The 21,131-nt window shown below is 31.9% G+C and overlaps 1 protein-coding gene across 1 annotated transcript; it reads left to right on the top strand.

The window, feature by feature from the left end:
- The first annotated feature begins 50 nt into the window (after positions 1-50).
- LOC130892691 (neutral alpha-glucosidase C-like) lies at positions 51-19,778 on the top strand. The gene is made up of 15 exons (XM_057798235.1): positions 51-203; positions 3,166-3,255; positions 4,246-4,476; positions 5,566-5,725; positions 7,374-7,594; positions 7,649-7,844; positions 8,791-9,115; positions 11,054-11,298; positions 11,761-12,018; positions 12,673-12,913; positions 13,633-13,793; positions 14,930-15,040; positions 16,952-17,073; positions 17,823-17,902; positions 19,617-19,778. The coding sequence occupies exons 1-15, from the start codon at positions 196-198 to the stop codon at positions 19,736-19,738; spliced, it is 2,571 nt and encodes an 856-aa protein (XP_057654218.1). The 5' UTR covers positions 51-195; the 3' UTR covers positions 19,739-19,778.
- Positions 19,779-21,131: the final 1,353 nt, after the last annotated feature.

Here is a 21,131-nt window from a genome sequence, read left to right on the forward strand (position 1 = left end):
TCACTGTATAAAAATACATATTTAGTATTCGATGAAAGACTATATATTATCATAAAGACAAACAGTAATCGAGTGAATTCAATCACTCTTGAAGTAGCATTTGATAAGCTAAATAGCAACAAGATAACGTTGGTAAAATTATAAATTCTAGATTAAAAAATAATTTATCATTGATAGTAGGTAGGTGCCACAACTATGATCAAGTAAGTTTAATTCTAGATTATTGATAAAAGAATTTTATTTAATTCAAACACACGATTGAGGAATTATACGGATATTTTTTAGTGTATTGTTTTAATGCAAATTCTGCAAAGTAGTTTTTTCACAAAACTTGAATACTTGAATTGGAGTACTTAAGTGTGAGATACAATTGACGCTTATAAATTTGGATGATTATGGATCAGTAGTTCAATTCTAATTCCTTTGCTACTCGAATTTCAATTTTCTCCGATATATTCAATTGCAAATATTACACAGGACTGCACGAAATTTGTGTTGAAGTGATTCTAGATGGTTAAGCCTCGTTTTTATATAGAAATAACTAATTTTTTCGTAGGAAGGACAAAAAAATCACAGGTGTTTCAATATATTTTTAAATGAATGTACACCTTGACCGCTCGAGCGATGTTGCTACCATCCCTCTACCGCTCGGGAAACTGGTAACTGTGTAGTAGGAGGGTCGCTACTTTAGTTTTGAGAAAGACAAATAAAAACAAATATCCATAATTGGATATTGGATTATTGTTTTTAATGAAAATGTCTAACACGAAGACACTATAAGATTTGACATATTCACATCTCAAAACTCAGGGGTTTTCCTAAAAAATGATTGCGTAGAATTTCAATTCATCTGAGATAATCCTTTATATTAAGATTTATGTAGTTTGCAGAAGAGCTTCGGATATTTCACCTGTTGAATCCTATTTATTATGTCTAAACTATCAGTACTGTACGAAAGAAGATTGATACTTCCAACAGAGTTTCATATTGTAATGTCATTTGAGTTTTGATCTGAAGTGAACAAGTGAAATGTTTTGTTTGTGAAGATTCTCTAGTTCAATTTGATGCATGGTAGTAGTTGATATAACATGTCTAGTCCTTATACCATAATTAAAATAGATGATAGGTTTGTGAACTTGGTGGATTTGTGTTGGAATGGATATTACCCCCACTTCAAAATGAAATGCATGGTATGTAAAAAAGAGTTAAGATATTGGGCCAAAGGTAATAGCCTCCTCTCTTATGTACAAATGGTCTGGAGACAACCGCTAATTCATCATGATATTTGCTACTTTTTTCGTTGTAATAATAAGAGGCATAGAAGAAGAACTTTAAAACATATTTTATACCTAAACAATATTAAATTAGCTATAACATCATTACTAAAAAAAGATAAAGATATCATCTTCAACTTCCGGCTTCCGTCAAGCTATGGATAGTGATATTAATCTATCCACCAAACGAGACCAAACCTAAAACCAAAACAGTAAATGGTGAAAGTCTTACTAGCTTCACTTTACATCAAACGTTTAGACCTATCACACAATTTTTTAAGTTGAAAAAATAATGAATTTGTTTTAAATATTTGTACAAAATATTTCCGACCCTATAAAGGCAGAAAACCTTTGTAGGGCCTCAATCATAAATGTAATAAAAAGTTTCAGCCAAGATATTATATAAAGTTCCTATACGATCAATGTACCAATATAATAATAAAAAGTGTAAAACAGAAAGGATAACCTGTATTTGATAACTGCGAAGGTTATAAAAATAATACAATATAGAAAAACTTACGAACATTTAGAAATACTAGAAGCTAATAAAGTAGAATATGATAAAATAAAAATAAACAATATAAAAGGAAAATATCTCCATCGAGTCCTGAAAATTTTGTACTAATTGGTAAAAATGAATCCTACTTCACCTAAGAGCAGACGTAGATGTAAAGAGGAGAGATGGTAATAGAAAACTCACACAAATAGAAAAGACAAAACAAAAACATACTGCAAATGCAATAACTAAAGACACTAACTAACACAATCGGAAAGAAACAAACATAACAATATTAAAGAAAAATGGCACAAGAGATACATGTCGAATTTCCACGCTAAATAGAAAGAACTACAGTCTACAAAGATATATGCATGGTTAGCGAATATGCAGATCAAAGAAAGGACGGAAACACTTATAAGTGCATCTAAACATCAGTTATTACGAGTTTAATATTGTTAATATTCTAAAGTTGGGTAATTATAATAATTGCATGATTTTTAAGATACAGCACATAACTTCCAGATATGCAGAAATGGCTAGGAATAATTTACTGGAATATCTGAACAAAATGAGACAAATGTTACCAATATAAAATCAACCCAGTAGAAGAAATAACAAGCAAACATTATAGTTGATGATAAAATGTACTCTGATAGATGTTTCTATGCCAATGAATGGCATAAATTCTAAGAAAAACTTTGGAATAAAAGAGGAAGGTTAAAAAACTAAAACAAATATGTATGTAATCTAAGACACGTAGCTTGTTCTGCTTGATTCAGTTAATACAAAGTAGCAAAACTATATTGAAATGATTTAGAAGGAAAAGTGATGATAATAAATAATAATAATGATAATAAGAATAATCAACGAAAAACTGGCCAACAAGTTCGGTCTTCTCAATACTTATGCATCGTATTATAAGTACCAGCCGCAGAGAGTGCTCGAAAATGATAATTACCACCAATAGACATGTGACGAATAACAGACCTGACATTGTGGAGGTTGATACAAAAGTCAAATAAGTCCTCGATGTAGCTATATTTAACATTCGTAATGTTCTCAACAAACACCAGGAGAAACTCGCCAAATACGCGGATCTCGCAATTGAGATTAAACAGATGTGGAAATAGTCTCAGTTTTTATATCAGTATCGTGCATAAGACCTTGGCATTACCAGAATACATCTTCGTCAACATCCAGAAGGTTGTAATATTGAATATTTGCCACACAGTTTATTATGTGGATTATGAGCCTAATCTTTTTGATACTTTATATCCGGGATAAGTGAATGATACAGGTTCTAAGCTGAGTAGCGCATAATATTATTAATAATAATAATGAACAAAATGAAACAGTACGGTCAGTCACAACTTTATTTACTTGTATTTCTAGGTACGTGGCTCTATTGGGATTTTCTTTGTTGTTAGTGTCAGCAATAGACCATACAGTTTTCAAAAACTGTAGTGAGACACCATTTTGTACGTAAGTATATTATCATTCTGTTTGCTAAGCACTACAAACATTTTATAAATGAGAACAAGTGTTTTGTGATATTGGATAGAATAGATCATGAAACATTATCTAATTATTATAATACACATTAAATATGGACGTACTCTGAATACTCGTAACAACAAAGAATAATCAATTATTGAAGTAATTCTCTTTCCATCCGTAATTTGTCTATTAACTGTATGAATGATAACATATTGTGGAAGTATTTAATTACTCTTTGATATTCAAGCAAATAGCTTACAAGAGCGTAGTGAAAAAAGTTTTTTCAATCGTTTAGCGAGACCTTTAAACCCCTGAAGCTCTATAAATTCACATCACTATTTTGCCCATGTATATTTCACTGTCAATGAACGTATTAATTGGCATAAAAAATTATAGAGTGGGTTATAAAGAATGGGGTTTTCAGGTCCATTTTCCATACTCACGCTAACAATTTAATAAATTCTCGCATTCTCAATTTGTATGAACGAAGGAGCGAACCAATACGTATTCTGATTATACGCTCAACTTCATAGATTTCACTCTCCTGAACCGATTTTCTTTTACGCTTGCTCCTCACAACTTTCATAATTTTGGCAAGCATGGTTCCTCGTCCACACTCTTTAAATACTCAAGACATATCAGTCTTCAATTATTATCATTATCTTGCTGATTAAAAAGCTTGCTCTTCAATGGAGTAATTTTATTATTCTGTTAATTCTGTGCAAAGTAAACTGAAGTGGGTGACTTTATGGCTCTATTACCCTCTCTCTTTATCTCTAAAAAGAAGCCTATAAGAAGCCCTCAAAACAAATATCTTAGCTTTTGACCGTGACTTTGATATCAAATAAAATAAAATGAACGACATTGAAGAAACTTATCTCATATATTTGAAATAATCACTTTTCACTTGTTAATTAAGTAAGTAGCTATTAGTTACTACATTAAACTGAAATAAACTATTTATCAAATTTTCAGACGACTCCGTAATGAAGTATTAGACGTTAAAAAACAATATTTTGCTCAAATAACCCAAGTAACTTCAGAAGAAAATGTTTTAACTGTACCGCTGGAAAATAAAAATGGAGAAAAACTTAATTTGTTGGTTTATCTCCTGGGAAATAAATCTAGGGTCAAGATTCAAGAATTAGAGAATAAAAGATTCGAGTTGGGAGATATTGTGATTATTGAAGACCTCAAAACAGTAGAGTAAGTTTAAGTTAAATGTCTCACTAAATTTTGCCCATTGATGAATAAATAATCAATTTTTGAAATAGAATTTTGTTGATTTGGTGTATTTATTTCTAATTTCTTCCAGCTGTAGAGAAGGAAAGTATTCATTCATTCATTAGAAAAATAACCTCAAAAAATAGTTAGTTAGCAAATCAATTCCAACTGCGCTTTTTTACCAGTCGGCTTCAAACTTCAATAGATGATCGGATACGCTAAGAAACTTTATGGTATCTACAAGTTTGATAGATCGACACTTGTTTGGTACAACAAATACTACATATCGTAAGTGGGAGTGGGCTCTTACAAACACACTTATGAACCTAACCTCTTTTCGGATGAATATTATCTTATTGAAGACGATGAGGACACTAAAAAAATATACTGAGGCCAAATAAAACGATATGCAAGACTTCTGTTGAAGAACTAGTAGTTTTTGAAGGAGGTTAGTTAACTGTTTTTGATGGAATTTCTTTGGAAAGAAATACTATCTGTTTTTTAACCGAACCTAATCAAAACAATCCGATTGTAAAATGATGCAATATGAAGGATAGGGTTTTATTATAATGCAGAACAACGCTCGCTTGAGTTATTCAATACATAATTGATAAGAAAATTATAGTTATCGAATGGCCAGGAAGGAGTCCTGATTTCAATCCCATTGAATATATACGGTAAGAGCTTCAGAGAAGGGCCAGTACCAAAAGTTAAACTTTATTCCTCGTAAACGTATATGCCATTTTTCTCCAAAAAATTAATTTTACCATATGCGATAACGTCCTGTCCTGTAAATGAAACTTTAAGGTTAGGAAACAGAGAAGAAAAAAGTCGCTATTGGTGTATTCGGGGAGAGGTCAACAATTAGAAGTGATATTAATATATTTTAGCCATAGCGATCTACGAAGTATGGGAAGGTGATATTCAAGGGCTTTTTCTTCAAATGCGGTTGCTTTTTGCAATTTCTTCCTTCGCCTTACCAAACAATTATGTGTTTTACTTTCCTCGTATTTTTAATCAAACAGCAGCAGCCTAAGTATATCTATTTTTATTGATTAACCAATTTTTTAGATTCACTCAAAAAGTTGATGATGATGAATTATCCATCATATCCAAAGATGACTCCAAATACAAAGTAGTAGTTACTAAAGGGCCTCCATTTACCGTCAAATTTTACTATCAAGATAAACTCCAAGTCATTTTGAATGGAGATAGGCTTCTAATGGAGAATGTAAGTATTTCAAGAGACCTAAACAAATTCATACATACAAGGGCGGTTTGACGGGAGAAATACTTTACTCAGGCTAATAACAAATTCGCTACGGTGATTATAATATTAGTTTTTGTCATTTTCGTTGTGAGAAAATTAATCATTCGTTGTTAGGTGCAAAAGCAATTGAAGAAACCAAAAATAAGCTCCATTTCTATTAATATGAGATTGCTCCTTCCCACATTTTATCATTTCCTTTTCCAATTCGTTATTCAAGTTTTTACATCGAAAGGAGTTTTTCATTTCATAAAATGCACTGCGAGCAATTTAAATTCTTATTTTCATCTTCTCTTCAGTGCTGTCATTTCTCATATTGATCCAAGTCTCCAGATATTTGTATATCTGTACTTTTTCAATGTGGTTATTTCCATTTTGTAACAGTACATTTTAATCTTGCATTATCGAGAATTTATTTTTATCTAAATTTGTGTGTAGCTCATACTGCTCTCTGACTCTTCTTTCTTTTTTTGTAATTCTTTGAAGGTCTTTTATATTCTCTGCTATTAAGATAGTGTCGTCAGCATATCTTATGTTATTGACTGGGACTCCATTCACTCGAATCCTCGCTTCCTCCTCTGATAGTACTTCCTGGATAATTACTTATACTACCGATATATATTAAAATATTGGTGATAATATGCAGCCCCGTCTTACTCTACGTTTTATATGTATTTCTTCTGTTAGTTCTGTTTATGATAAAGTGTTTCTATTATTTTGAAGTCTTATTTGTTTTTCAATCAGTATCTGTATCAATTTTGCACGTCGGACTCTATACAAAGCCTTCTCGTAATCAATAAAGCTCGTACGAACTTCTCTGTTAACATCAAGGCAGCGTTGGATTAATACATTAAAACTGAAAAAGGTATCCCGAGTATCAAGTCCACTTCTAAAACCAAATTGAGTGTCACTCATGCCCTCCTCCAGTTTTAGATAAATTCTAGTGTGTATAACTTTCAAGAATGTCTTGAGCGTGTGACTCATTAGTGATGTAGTCCGACATTCTTCGCATTTTCGGGCATTTGTTTTCTTGGGGATTGTTATGAAAACAGATGTTAACCAATCTGGGATAATCCCTGTTTTATAAATAGTATTGAAAATATTTGACAGTATTTGTAATTGTTCTTCGTCAAATAGCTTAAGTAGTTCTACCGGTAGTTCATCAGGTCCATGTGCCTTGTTATTCTTCATATTTTTGAATGCATGTTTGATTTCTTCTATTGTTATATATAATCCAATTTCATTGTTTCTGATGTTGATCTCGCTATTCCGTTATCATCAAAAAGTTGTTGTTCTTTCTAGTCGTATTCTATTTGTATACCATCTAAGGTCCGTTCCTGGCTGGATTCAACACAATCTTCCGATAGTAAATATAATTCAGCTACCAATCTATTTATACTGCTACTATACAAGACTCTATTTCACAACAACGTCTTTCGCTAGAAAATAAAGCAATAATATCAAATTAGTCTTTGACATACTACCCTGGTGATCCTAGCGAGATTATCAGTACGCATTTATTGAATTTTTGTATTATGTCACATTTGAAGTGAGTGAATAAAGGAAAAGGTGTTTTTTTTATAACCCGAGATACAAAAACTTTTTATTATAGACAAAGGAAAGTCAGGCATTCACCTTCAAAGTAGAATTTCCAGAATCTGAAAAACTATACGGTTTGCACGACCATGCATGGACTATGTCCTTAGGAGATACTAACGATGGTACAACTACATCAATGGATCCGTTCCGTTTAAGGAATTCCGATTCTTGGGGTTATGAAGCTAATTCACCAATGGCTTTATACGGTTCTAGGCCTGTAATATATGGACATTCGTAAGTTTCTTTTTGTTAATGAATTATCAAGAAGTTTAATGAAATATGTTTTAGAACATCTCAAACATCTGGAATATTTCTTCATAACGCTGCAGAGCAATGGATAGATGCAGCTTCGACGGACGAAAACCCTTCCGCTTATTTTATTGTACATAGCGCTGCTTTTGATTTATTTGTTTTACATGGACCTTCTCCAAAGGATATTGTTAGGCAATTCACCGGTTTAACAGGCAAAGCTCATTTACCTCAAGTAAGTTGAAGTTATTTTTGCCATATATTGTGGAATTTATATTTTTCAGCTTTCCAATTTGACTTGCATCCGTATCACTTATGTTTAAATTGAATTCACGAATTTAACTAACACTTTATTTATTATAAATTTTAATTAATTTTGAAACCAGCAGATTTCGACATAATTTAGGAAAGCAGCACATGGAATACCTCGGTGAAAACGAAAACGACGCCCTACTATCTTAGGAAGTACTAACTGTTGGCCGTGATTCTAGAGCAACAATATCAAGTAATGCTCTGTGACAATAAAAAAATTGACGCATCTTTGATTCCCCTGTTAACTCCTTGAGGGTTGTATTGTCAAAAATGCTTCAGTATAATTTCTATCCCCAATACAACCTCCTTAGATATGAAGAAGTTGATGACATTAGCTTTAGTAGTCGTGGTTTTGCAATAATGAATCAGTCAGTCAGTTATGCTCTTTCATATACTTTATAATTGGACAAACTTTTGTGTATCAAAGGTACCATCTAAATTTCTGAAGATACTAGAAAATAATTCACATATAATTGAAAAATTTATCGTAGAATCAGAATCACTCAAATTACTACCCTGGGCTAGCGATGCAACGTAAAACTTATGGTTGGAACTACTTTCAGAAAGCTTCTTTCGCAGTAGCTTTCATCTAATCTGTCAATGTTTGGGAAAAATAAACGTTACACAGTGCTAAATCTTGTTTTATATTATAATTGCTTGTTTCAACCAACTATTAACTCACTTTTTGCATGATTGTATCTGTCTAAGAGCGTTCTGTCCTTTCCTCGTTCTTAAGTAACTTATTTCCACTTCTAAGTAATTTGTAACAATGGTGAACCGTCCTCAAAGTTGATCCGTCACTTTTTTCACTTGAGCTTAATGCTGCTGTTAATATTTATTCGAATATCATCAAAAAAAAATAATCGTAGATATGGGCACTTGGTTACCATCAATGTCGATTTTCATACAAATCTCAAGAAGACGTGAAAACAGTTGCTGCTTCATTGGATGCTAACAACTTTCCATGGGATGCTATTTGGCTTGATGGAGATCATACCGACGATTACAGATGGTTCCATTGGAATAGCACAACTTATACTGATCCAGTTGAACTTCAACAAAATATCTCGGCTACAGGAAGAGTGTGCGTCTCAATTTCCGACCCTCACATCAAGGTAGAGGATAGTTATGACGTTTATGCTGGTGCCAAAGGAAAATATTTTGTTAAATGGGCCAATGGAACTGATTATCAAGGTTAGTATAAAAATTATAATTTGTTATTCACTATACAACAACAACAAATAAAAATGATTATAACATCGTAAAATCACGGCAGAAATAAACGAAAACACTTCCACTGCTACTAAAGTAAAGGGCTGTCCGCAAGACGGAGTCGTATCACTCCTACTGTGATCATTGGTAGTTGACAAAATTTTCGCTAGACTTGGCAGCGCTGGATTTACAGTTCTAGGTTGCGAAGATGATCTAGTAGTGGTAGTAAGGGACAAGCATGAAAGTATAATCTCTGCTCGGATACAAACGATCCTAAACACAATCAAAAACTGAGGTGATGAAGAACAATCTTGATCATCCCCAGTAAAATATCACTAGTCCCATTTACAAGTAGAGAAGGAATGCAAATATAAGCGCACCTATCCTTAATGGAACTAAATTTATACTTTCCAACGAATCAAAATATCTAGGAGTCATCCTGGAGAAAACACTTACTTGGAGCAATCACCTCGACAAGGTAATTGCAAAAGCCACTGCGTCTGTATGAACTTGTCACATGCTTATTGGTAAGATATGGGGAATAAAGCCTAAAATGGTATTCTCGATATACCAAACAATTATCAAACCTATGATCATATACGCAGCGCTTTTATGGTGGTTGAAAACTGAGCAAACAACAGTTCAAAAAAACTTAACAAGAATCCAAGACTAATCTGTGTACGTAGTACAGGGGTAATGTCAACTTGCACTACTAATGCCTTAAAGATTCTACACCTAATAAATCAAAAAATCCATGACAAACCAATAGGCCAAATGCACAGACGGATCGAAGATAGTGCAAGGAGCTGGACTGGGAATTTGTGGACCAAATGTAAACTCTTCATACCTCTAGGAACATCACTCACAATTTTTCAGGTAGAATTGGTAGCAATAAACAAATGTCCACCCATCAGTAAGAATTGTACACAGTTGTACACAATATAACAAGAAAATTTCAATAAAATTGAATAGAAAGATAAATTTGTTGCTTCACAGTTTTATTTGTAACTTGAAAGTTACTCATAAAGTTAAAAAACTTCTAGTTGAAAAAGTTTTTAAAACAATTGCTATAATATAGATATAATACAGTAAAATATTTTATAACAGTAAAATCAAACTAGGAAATAATTTATCAACTTTGAGACTTTTTCGTCTCTTTGTCACAACTTGCATTGCAATTTTGTGTGTAGTTTGGTTCCTGGATAGCATCTCTTGTGGATATTCCTCGTTCACTGAATCTGCAAATCAACTTGATGGTTGATCTTGATCCCACGGTTGTCACATACTTTTCTTATTTACAGAACTCTTATCTAAGAACAATTTTATCTTTAATACACTAATACCACTAATACACTCCCCTATAACTACTGACAAACCTTACTAAAACTACCTAACTGATGATTATAGAAAAAATATTTCGAATTATGCATAATACTCTTTATTTTCTCAATATTAGTCGATTTAGTAAGCGATTTTACTTGGGAATTCCAAGGGATTAATTTTTTGTGTAATGTTGTTTTTAACTATACTTTTAAATGATTCACTGATTTTGAAAATTAAATATTGTAATGCGGACCTGGAAAAGTTGTTTAATAGTTAGCAGTAGAGCGTCTCTTATATCTTTTTGTGAAGATAAGATTTTTATTATTTGATGAATATATCCTATAAGAATCTCGATATATTTATGACAGATAGTGTTTATTTAGTGTAGTATTTATGATAGATAGGACAGACACAAAATTATTTATGTAAAAATATCATCATTATTTTGTAGATTAATCTTGTTTCATCAGGTATACTTAGTAAATGGAATGTAGCCATTTCCAATTCCTCTTGTAATTATATCGCCAACATTTTTCCATGTGATTTATTTGCATAATAAATCCGAATTCGATCAACTAATTTAAATTGAGTTTCCAGCTGATTGTTGGCCTGGAGCTTCAAGTTGGATAGATTATATGGATCCGGAAGCTTCAGACTATTACGGTAAATGGTACGCGTATGATAAATTTAACGGTTCTACACCGACCTTAGCAGGAATTTGGAATGACATGAATGAACCTGCGGTATTCGATGACACTATAGAAAAATCAATGCCGTACGAATTGGTACATTATGGAAACGTTACACATGGAAACATACACAACATTTACGGTTTCCTACAAGTGAGTATCGTTTATAATCTAATAAAGTGAAAAAGAAATCAATTATCTAAATCCCGATTTTATAAACTTTTACCAGAAGTTGACATAAAGACGGGAAATAATCATCTAGCGATGAATCTTCCTCCTATAATCGCATAATTTCTTAATGCAAATCGGAGTTTCCACTATTTAGTCGAGATTTTAGTAAATCCTGGACATAATAGTTGAAATGGGTTCACACAATCATCACACATAAAAAGTAGCAATCAATTGATGGAAGTGAGTGATGTCATATTTGTTTCTAAAAATAAATGCGATTATCGAAGGACATGAACGCAAATCGCGGTCGATTATTGTATCTCTATTTTCAAAACACCTTTTACGTTTGATTTCAACCTTGAACGTGCCTTTAATTTTTAATTTAATTTCAATATGTCCAAATATTATTGATTTTGTATCTATACTGATAATTTTGGGCTCCAGACCAGATCAACTCACAAAGGACTACTAGATAGAGACAACAAAGAGAAACGTCCCTTCATTCTAACCAGATCTCATTTTGCTGGATCACAAAGGTACGCAGCGATGTGGACTGGAGACAACACCGCCACCTGGGAACACTTTGCTAATTCTTATTCTCAATGTATGAATGCGAATATGATGGGTATGGTCTTCTGTGGTGCTGACATTGGAGGATTTATCGGTGATCCCAGCGACGAACTTTTGCAAAGATGGTATCAAGTAAGTTAATCTTCCTATAACAATTTTGACAGTTGCACAAACCTCATATTAATTAATAGTAACAGCATCCATTATTTCGATATATCCATTAGTTGAATTTGTACTGTTCCTCTGCGGAAAGGAATCTGACATATATATTCAAGACGTACACGTTATCATTATAAACTAAAGTCAAAATAAGCATTCAGTCATTGTGCTTTTTCATTACCCAAATTTCATTGAATAATTTCATTTATCAAAATATGTTCTTCGAAAAAATTTCTTCTTTCCAAATCAGGATCTTGAGCACCCAATTTGGTTGGCATCACAAATATTACAATGATATGTAAGCTCAAAGGGATCTAAAGGGGCACATGAAATATTCAATGCTAAATTCTATATTATCCTCGAAATATACAGTTATAAGAATATATATTGGACACTTATGGTCAAATCTGGGGATAGATCTGTAATTCGAAAAATTTTGTCAAAATAGTAAAAGCATATGGGACCGATTTTGTGTTCGACCTTCTTTTTTTGCACGAGGTACCCACTTCAAATCCTGTTCCAAACTTTTTTGAATTATTTCATTTGATTCAGAAAGAATCGAAATTATAAATTCATTGGTAAATACATTAGTTACGGAACAATGATTAAAGTATGAATTTTTCACAGGGAGCAGTTTGGTTGACGTTTTTCAGAGGACATTCAAGTAGAGAAAGTAAGAGACGTGAACCATATTTATTTTCTGAGGAAGTTCAGGAGGTTTTAAGAAAAACTTTATATGTGAGGTATCAACACATTCCATCGTTCTATACTCTCTTCTACGAACACACCAGAAATGGAGATCCAATTATCAGACCTCTATATTATGAGTATACGTCTGCCAATGACCTAGATACGCAAGTACTTGTAGGTAAGAACCAATTTTTGAACAGACTGGGTGTAGTTAACAGATTTTATTAAAATAAAGTTGAGAAGCTACAAAAAAATTCTTAATCAAACTCCTCCAAATTATTTTTCTAAGCTACTAATGCGCTTACCTCAACATTCAATCCACGACTAACGTTGCTGGAACGACTTATATCTGCTCAGTCGTGGCATTCCAATATATTTTTTATTGTCGGAAAGATCCAAAAATCGCACTGAGTTAGATATAATAATAAAGTGAATGTGGACAGATAAGAAGCGACCTAAAACTCGCGAATCTAAAGAGATTTACAGTACAACACACTGTCCTGATAAAGGTATATATAAATTATAGTTGGAGTGATTGAACGTAATAAATTTTAATACAAAAAATATATATATAACCGTTTTTGTAGTGGAAATCCAATGTGTACTAACTCTAATATATTCCGAGCTTTCGAATTCTTGTGTATTCATCGTCTGGGAATCAATTAGTTCAGAATTACGGTGTGATAAATTTTGTAATATCTTTCAAAAAGCATTGGATTCATCAACTTCAAAATTCAATATTTAAATTAACACTTAATAGAAATATTTATTAAGCAATATTTCTATCAAGTTCTTATGTTTTGATTATAGATGGTAAACAGATAATACTCTTGTTTTAACAATACATTAAAAAATTGACAAATGATGGTATATAAACAATAATATAATTTTTTTAAGGAACGGATATAATGGGAGTCGCAGTTACCGAGGCACATGTAAAGACAGTTGATGTTTACATTCCTGGCAATGAAACTACTTATTGGTATAGAGTAGACGATGGTTCTTGGGATGTTTACGAAGGTGGCAAAACGGAAAAAACCAAAGTTGATATTAATACTGTATGTATCCAGAGCACTTATTCATATTTTAATGATTATAACAGCGAAAAGAAGAAAAGAAAGTTAATTCTAGACCATCTTGTATTCATACTAGTAAAAGATGGTTTAAAATAATATTAATGGAGCTAATAGAACATTTGCATTATTAGTTTCAGCACTAACAATCCCATCTTATAAGTATAAAAGATCCTTGAATAAATAAAGTGTGGAATTAATTATGTACTATAATAACTACCCCGCAATCAAAACCGTTTCTATTGATATTTTAAAAATATTCATCCAATGAAAGATTGTTATTATACCGTAGTACACGTATTCTTGACAATGATAACAACTGTCTGTCTCTATGTTATGCTGATTCGGATATATATACAAAATATGAAGTACCTTCACATTACTCAATCGATTCTTATATTTATTTGTTATTTATTAGTGTCGCGTTTCCAACGAGATGTGTCTTTTAATCAACTCGAATTACTAGATATATCTAGATATATCGTGGTTTACAATTAACGTTTTAACTACCTTCTGGGGAAAATAATATACAACTTTGAGGTGCATATTTTGGAATTATCTCAAACTATACTCCTTTATAAACATAACTTAGCATTTTTCAAATCCATGTGTAATAAACCGTATCCGGGCTCCTCATATTTTTTAATGTTCTGATATAAGGTTTTGTTACTTTATACAGTCATTTAAGAGATCAAGGACAGGTTAATATGAAAATAGTAGGAAAATCAACGTTTTGTAGCTTGCTATATGATGAAAAATTTTTATTTTGCTCAACAGAGCTTCGTATATGATACAATGTCTCCCTATTATTTCTTCTTTTGAATACATAGTGGCAGGAAACTCCAACTTTTTATTTTTTTTATTTTTTGAATCGGAAATAGCACAAATAGAATCTTCGGTCATTTCAATTTTTTTCAAGCATCCCCAAACTTATTATAATGCATATTTGACTCATCTGCAAAAAAATCAATTAAAAAAAATGTCTGAGGCATTTGTTTCTAAATTGGACACAATAAAAGTCATATTTTACCCTGCAGGGGGTTGAATATGAGAAAGTTTTAATTTTTTTTGCTTTTACGTATATTTAATGAGCAATAATCAACAAGTATTTTGTATTTCAGTCTCCATACTATTACAGAGCTGGAAGTATAATTTTCAGGAAAGATGTGCCAAGAAAATCCGCTGTAGCAGCAATACATGACCCTATGAGCGTCTACGTTAATTTAGACCAGGTAAATATTCTTAAATTGAAATGTTGATTTCAAATGACATGCATAATAAATGTATTATAAAGAGTGTCCCAAAAAGTCGCGGTTTGAATTCTAATTTTTTAGAGTCAAACTCTGCTTAGTTAGAGAATAATTGCTAAGTGAATTTGAGTTTTGAAACATTGAAAATCTGGAAATTTTTAGAAAGTGAACTGTCTTTTTATGTGATAAATACGACGTAAAGCTCTTCAGATTTCCTCGAATCAACATTAAGATCCAAAATCATCGGTCAACTATAAATTTTTTTATCTTGATTTCACAAAAAGTATAATATTTAAAACAAGAACTGCCATGGAAAAGTAAAGATGTCACATTAACAATAATAATTTATTAAAATGAACTGTCAAACAATACTTTGTTAGACTGAAACTGTTTTTTACAATAAAACGCTTTCTAAATGGTACTGGACGACCTTTGAATTAGGGTCAGAGAGATAGCATATAAAAAGATTGAATTCACCATATACTGAAGTATAATTATACATATTTAAACGTTAGGTACCGCATTTGCTACTTTGGACGAAAAGCACATTCAAATGAACAATTTCCAGGCCTTACTGATGCGGTTTAAGCAAAATTTTTTGCATCAATTTATAACTGTAGATGAAATCTACATGTACTACTACTTTACTAAAATAAACAAACAGCCTCGACAATGGATTGCAAAGGACGAACCTGTTCAGAAAAAAACCGCATTCACCCAATTCAATATATCTAGCCCCCAAGTGCCTTGGATAAGGGATATTTTCATCAGACCAAGGCATTAATAACATTAGTAAACGTTTATTTGAAGAGAAAGATGACAAATATTATTTGGAAGGGTTAAAAAGGCTGGAACATTGCTAAATACAGTCTATAAACCTACAAGAAGTCTATGTTAGAAAAAGAAAGTAAATTTGAAAAAAATGTCTAGGTCGTAAAGAATATTCATTGGCATAGAGAGTCGAACACCCAGTATTTCACTTGTTTAGTATTAATATTACCACAAATAATGATTTTTCAAATATTCTTCTCTTTAAAACGTCAGTTAAATAAATAAAATGAAATTATAAAGAAATTCATTACGCATTTTATATTGAAATTATCCATATGTTTCATTTTTGAAGAAAACTAATAGAATTTATTGAAAAAAGAGTATTAATTAATATGGCATATCAAGTATTTAATCTTAAATATTAAATCATAAAAGTTGTATTTGTGCTTAGTTAAATATCAGAATACAGAATTTATTCAAGTACAGTGCCATTAAACCCTCTTATTTGAAAGAATAAAACTCTCACAAACTATTTTCATAATTTCCGAGGAAATTAATTAAAGCTTTTAGATTGTTTTATTGTCGTGAATCAGTTCACAGGGCTCCTTATAAATAATCTTCTCTTCTTTCTATAATTTTTCATGATTTTTAATGTATTCCATTATTCTGATCTGCTGACTAAAGTCGTGAATATTTCATTTTTAATGTCTTTTCTTTTTTAATGTCTTTTATCTAGGTTTTCCTCGTAGAATAATTTCAATTGGTGTCTAATTTCTTTATTGATTTATTATGGCAATGCAACTGCCCTCTGCGTGTGTTTTCAATTTCATGAAGTTGTTTTTCATTATCTCTTTCAATTCCTTATTCCCTAACTTTCTTCATCTATTCTCTTGTAGAATTCTTTCAATCATTTTCATCACTCGTTTGTTTATAGTATATTTCGAAAAACATTTTGTGAAAACCAATGTTTTATGTATCAAAATTAGCGTAATTTCTAAAAATACATAATTAATAAAATTTGAATAACGATATGAAAGAAATCGTGTCAACAGATATTTCCAGGAAATTTTTAGGACGTTTTCCATAGTTATTTAAAAAAAAATGTGCATTATACTTTTTCAGGACAATAAAGCTTATGCCCGACTTTATGTGGACGACTACTACAGTTTCAATTACGAAAATAATAAGGACTATTTCTATGTTCAAGTGGAATATGATGCAAATCTTGATTATTTACGTATAGCGTGAGTATTAATCAATTGTTTTAATAAGTAAAAATAACAACCATATAATTTTTTTGTACTCCATAAGGCTCTATGAAATTATTCTTGACATCCATTTTTCGACAACACCATATTTATATTCTATTATAACCAAATTAAGGTTATATATTTGAAGGAACCTGCTTACGATGGCCGAATAGTGCAGATATTATTAGTGATTAAGAGTGCGTCCACTTATTTTAAGCAGCAACAACATGCCTTAAGTTCGAACAAATCAAAATTATCCTGCCAAGATATTAGCTTTATCCTATCGCGAAATTCGCTGTCGTGTTAACTGTTCTTGCACTAATTGTATTGTTTGGAAAGATTTGTTACTATGCGTCCAATAGTTTGGAGAAGCTTGCTAAAATTTGGTCTTTTTTCATAACGTCCACGAATAGTGTTTTCTTGGATTGCAGACCAATTTCGTCAACATTTTTACTGGTGTAAAAAACTACAGCACTAACAGGCGAAACATACTATTTAGTAAATAATTGTTATTGAGTTTATGTTACCATGACGACCACAGTAGGATAAGATATAGTCGTGGAGAGAAACGGAATTTGCAGTTGAAAAAATGAGCAGAGGTCCGTTAACCTATGTCGATGTGCATATGTATTTATTGGTTATTGGGAATGGTTTTTATCATTACATCTTCTACCAAAGATTTTAATCCAAAAAATACTGTATTGAATGACTGTTTCTTATTTTTGATATATTTTGAATTTTAGACGAATTGATGGAGAAGATACTGGAATGGACGTGACTATATCTAATATTGTCGTTCATAAAATAAAAAATGAAGACAAAGGTAAGACTCACTTTACATATATATATACATATATATATATACTAAATATTTATTCCATTGAACGCACAGTTATATTTTTTTTATTGTAATCAGTGACCATGCGCAACTACTATCCGTTTCTATGTAACATGCCTTCCATACTGTAACAAGCCTGGTGCTTGCCGGCTATGGTTTATGTGCTAAATGGCAAGTGTTGCTTCATGAAGATAAAAATTTTCTAATGGGACTAATTATGGTCTGAAAAATATTTCGATAAAGATCGAAGTAGATCTAAACGAAAATTTTCACATGTTATTTTAAAATGATTTTTAAACAGACCTAAAATAAAGACAAATCTTCACATAAATCATATAAATAGAAGTAAAAAATTGACGAGAATTTAAAAAAAGTCTTTGACAACTATATTAAGAATGTTTTCGTTGTGGAAGTGTGGTAGAAGAAACACCAAATTGTACTCTTTTTAATAAATTTTCAAGCTTTCGATTACTTACCATGTATCCAGATAGGTTTTTGCATAGTTTGCACTTAGTGTCTATTTTATTCTTCCAATATTTCTAGTGATGAACTACCAGCTGACAACGTCCAGTAACTTGATGGTGGCCAGTTTTCACAATTAGATAAGTTTGATAATTGTCCCTTCCAGTTTTTCGAATTCTGTCATCGTCCCAGATTTCATCAAGATGTGGGAGAAATGTTTCTGTTGGAAGACATGTATTTTCTTGTATCATTTCTGCTGAAACCGATTTTGCCTTCTGTTTTTCCTGTTTTCAGAGAGTTATTTCTTGCATCATGATTACTTTTTCCGTGGTTTCTATTTCAACCGAACGACTTGTGCTTATTCATATAATTCAGAAAAAAAACTACTCATCTATGCCTTTTTGACACAGATTTTTTTACTCTTCAATGTTTTCATTAATTTGTGTTTTTACATCGTGAGCATTCGCTGCATCTACTTTTTGCGCCATTTCGTCGATGAATAGTCAGTCACAATTCTTTTCATTTCTTAATATTTTCTGTTATATTTCTCTACTAAGTAGTTGATTGTTTGAATATTTTCTTTCCCCTATTTTGTTTTTATCATCCTCAGTTCATGTATTTTGTTCTGGGAACCTTAAGTTTGTACTCAAGTTACTCTAAATATGACTTAATATGAATTCCATATATCGTCTAAAGCCTACTTTATGATTAATAGTTGGATTGAGAACATCTTTTCAATACTTTCTTGTAGTTGTTCAGATTATCAGGTTTTTCCAATTCCTTCAACCTTTTCAATTTCCATCTTTGGTTTGTAGTTGACTTTTATGCTAATTTTTAATTTTGCCGTGACTAGCTAATAATCCAACAATCAGTCTGCTCTCTCATTGCTCTTACATCTGTCAAAGAGTTCTCTCAATTCCTTGCTATGAGTATGTGACCTATTTGGTTTTTGGCTTCTCTTCCTGGTTAAGTCCATGTAGTTCCATGTATATCTTTATGACGAAAAGGTATGCCACCTGTAATTAGCTCCTTTTCTGAACATATTCAGTCTTACAACACTATCATTTCTCTTTATAATACCGTAGATAACCATCAACTGTTCTTTCTCGAAATTATTTTGTCCCTACATCAGCATTCTCGACTAAAGTTAGAAATTATGATGATGGCATATGTGTTTTAAATACAATTTCAGTTCCTAAATTTTAGTGCATTATAATGATTGATTGCTTTTTTTTAGATAAATTACGATCACAAAAGAAGGTTTATTCCAAAACTGCAGATGGTATATCTTTGAAGAATCTTGATGTTGCAAAAGAATTACGTGCTTCAAAATCACAAGAAATAATAATAAAATTGTAATTTTACTGAAATATATTTAATAATTTTTTGTTCTCTTAAATAATTCAACACATTTTGTCCCTCTCCATTAGCACTAATTCCATAATCAACATTTAAATCAATTGATTTTGTATTGGCATCATCGCTTTAATTTAAATATTCAGATTCATTATAATTTACGTACTGCTTGGTAAACGAAAGAAAAGCCCTGGAATGTTTAACAGCGTTTAACGTCGAAGGTAGATGCCATCATGCTTTCCCCTTGCTTCGAACAATCAATAACAAACAATGCGTGCTTTTTCATAATAATTAAGAATAATCCAAAAAGGGAACATAACGTTGTCGTTCGATTGAAGTGGTAGTATTAGCAACCTAGATCTCACGTCTAGCATTCCTGGTGATTGCATGTACCTCCCATTTTCGAAATGGAATGGCCATAGGCTGATTGTTTCGAATGGCCTTAATATATTCCAATTTAATGTCTTTAAGATAGATGGTGGTGATGATGATGCTATCAGTTTTAGTCGTTGGAAATGTTGAAAATATGCTTTAGAGGAATTTGTATGACTTGTCATTGGAATTTGGGATGAGATCTTTGGGATAATTCTAGCTAGTTATAATCATTTGATTATAATCATCTGGATTGTAACATGTAAAGGCGCGTACAGTGGTCATAATTCCGGGATCTCGAACCGTTTACATATATCCCGTACTTTCACTGTATGCACACGAGGAGAGAAGGGAAGCACCAAAATTATTTGCTTCACTTCACCAACTTCATGTATTGCACAATAAAGTTCTCATCACCAAAAACGAATCAACTTCTATGATACTAAGCTCTACAATATTACAATACAATAGAGCAAGCACTTCAAGGTAAAACTACTGAGAGATATTAATGCAAAATTCCCTCTTTGGAGCTCACCAATGACAGATACTGACAGTGCTTATTCGACGGAGATCCTCTCGATGGAAGATATGATAGTGCATAACAACGGAGATCGCCCTACCTTCAAGCGAGGAAATGAAAAACCATTTATTGTTATAAAAATGTCCACAAGAAAAATCGCAAGAAATATCAGCAGATGGGAAGTGCTGGAGACCAAAAGACTAACTTACCAACAGTATATTCTCTTAAACGTCAAAGGGGCCGCAAACATAGAAACATTCTCCAAAAATGGTGAAAACACAAGAATCACTCAAAAAAACTGTATAACTAGCATATAAAAACAGTATTGAACTAAGAACAAACACAAAAAAAATGTCCTGTTGATGGAACATTGAAATCGAGAACAAAAGGACATACCGCAACAAGCACAGGAAGGAAGTGACACAAATAAGAGGTGAGAGAGGTTGTAAGGAAGGAAAAGGAAATAATTGAGAGTATGGATGCTACTAACGATAAAAAAGAAAG

Source organism: Diorhabda carinulata, chromosome 4, assembly GCF_026250575.1.
Source record: "Diorhabda carinulata isolate Delta chromosome 4, icDioCari1.1, whole genome shotgun sequence".
NCBI lineage: Eukaryota > Metazoa > Arthropoda > Insecta > Coleoptera > Chrysomelidae > Diorhabda > Diorhabda carinulata.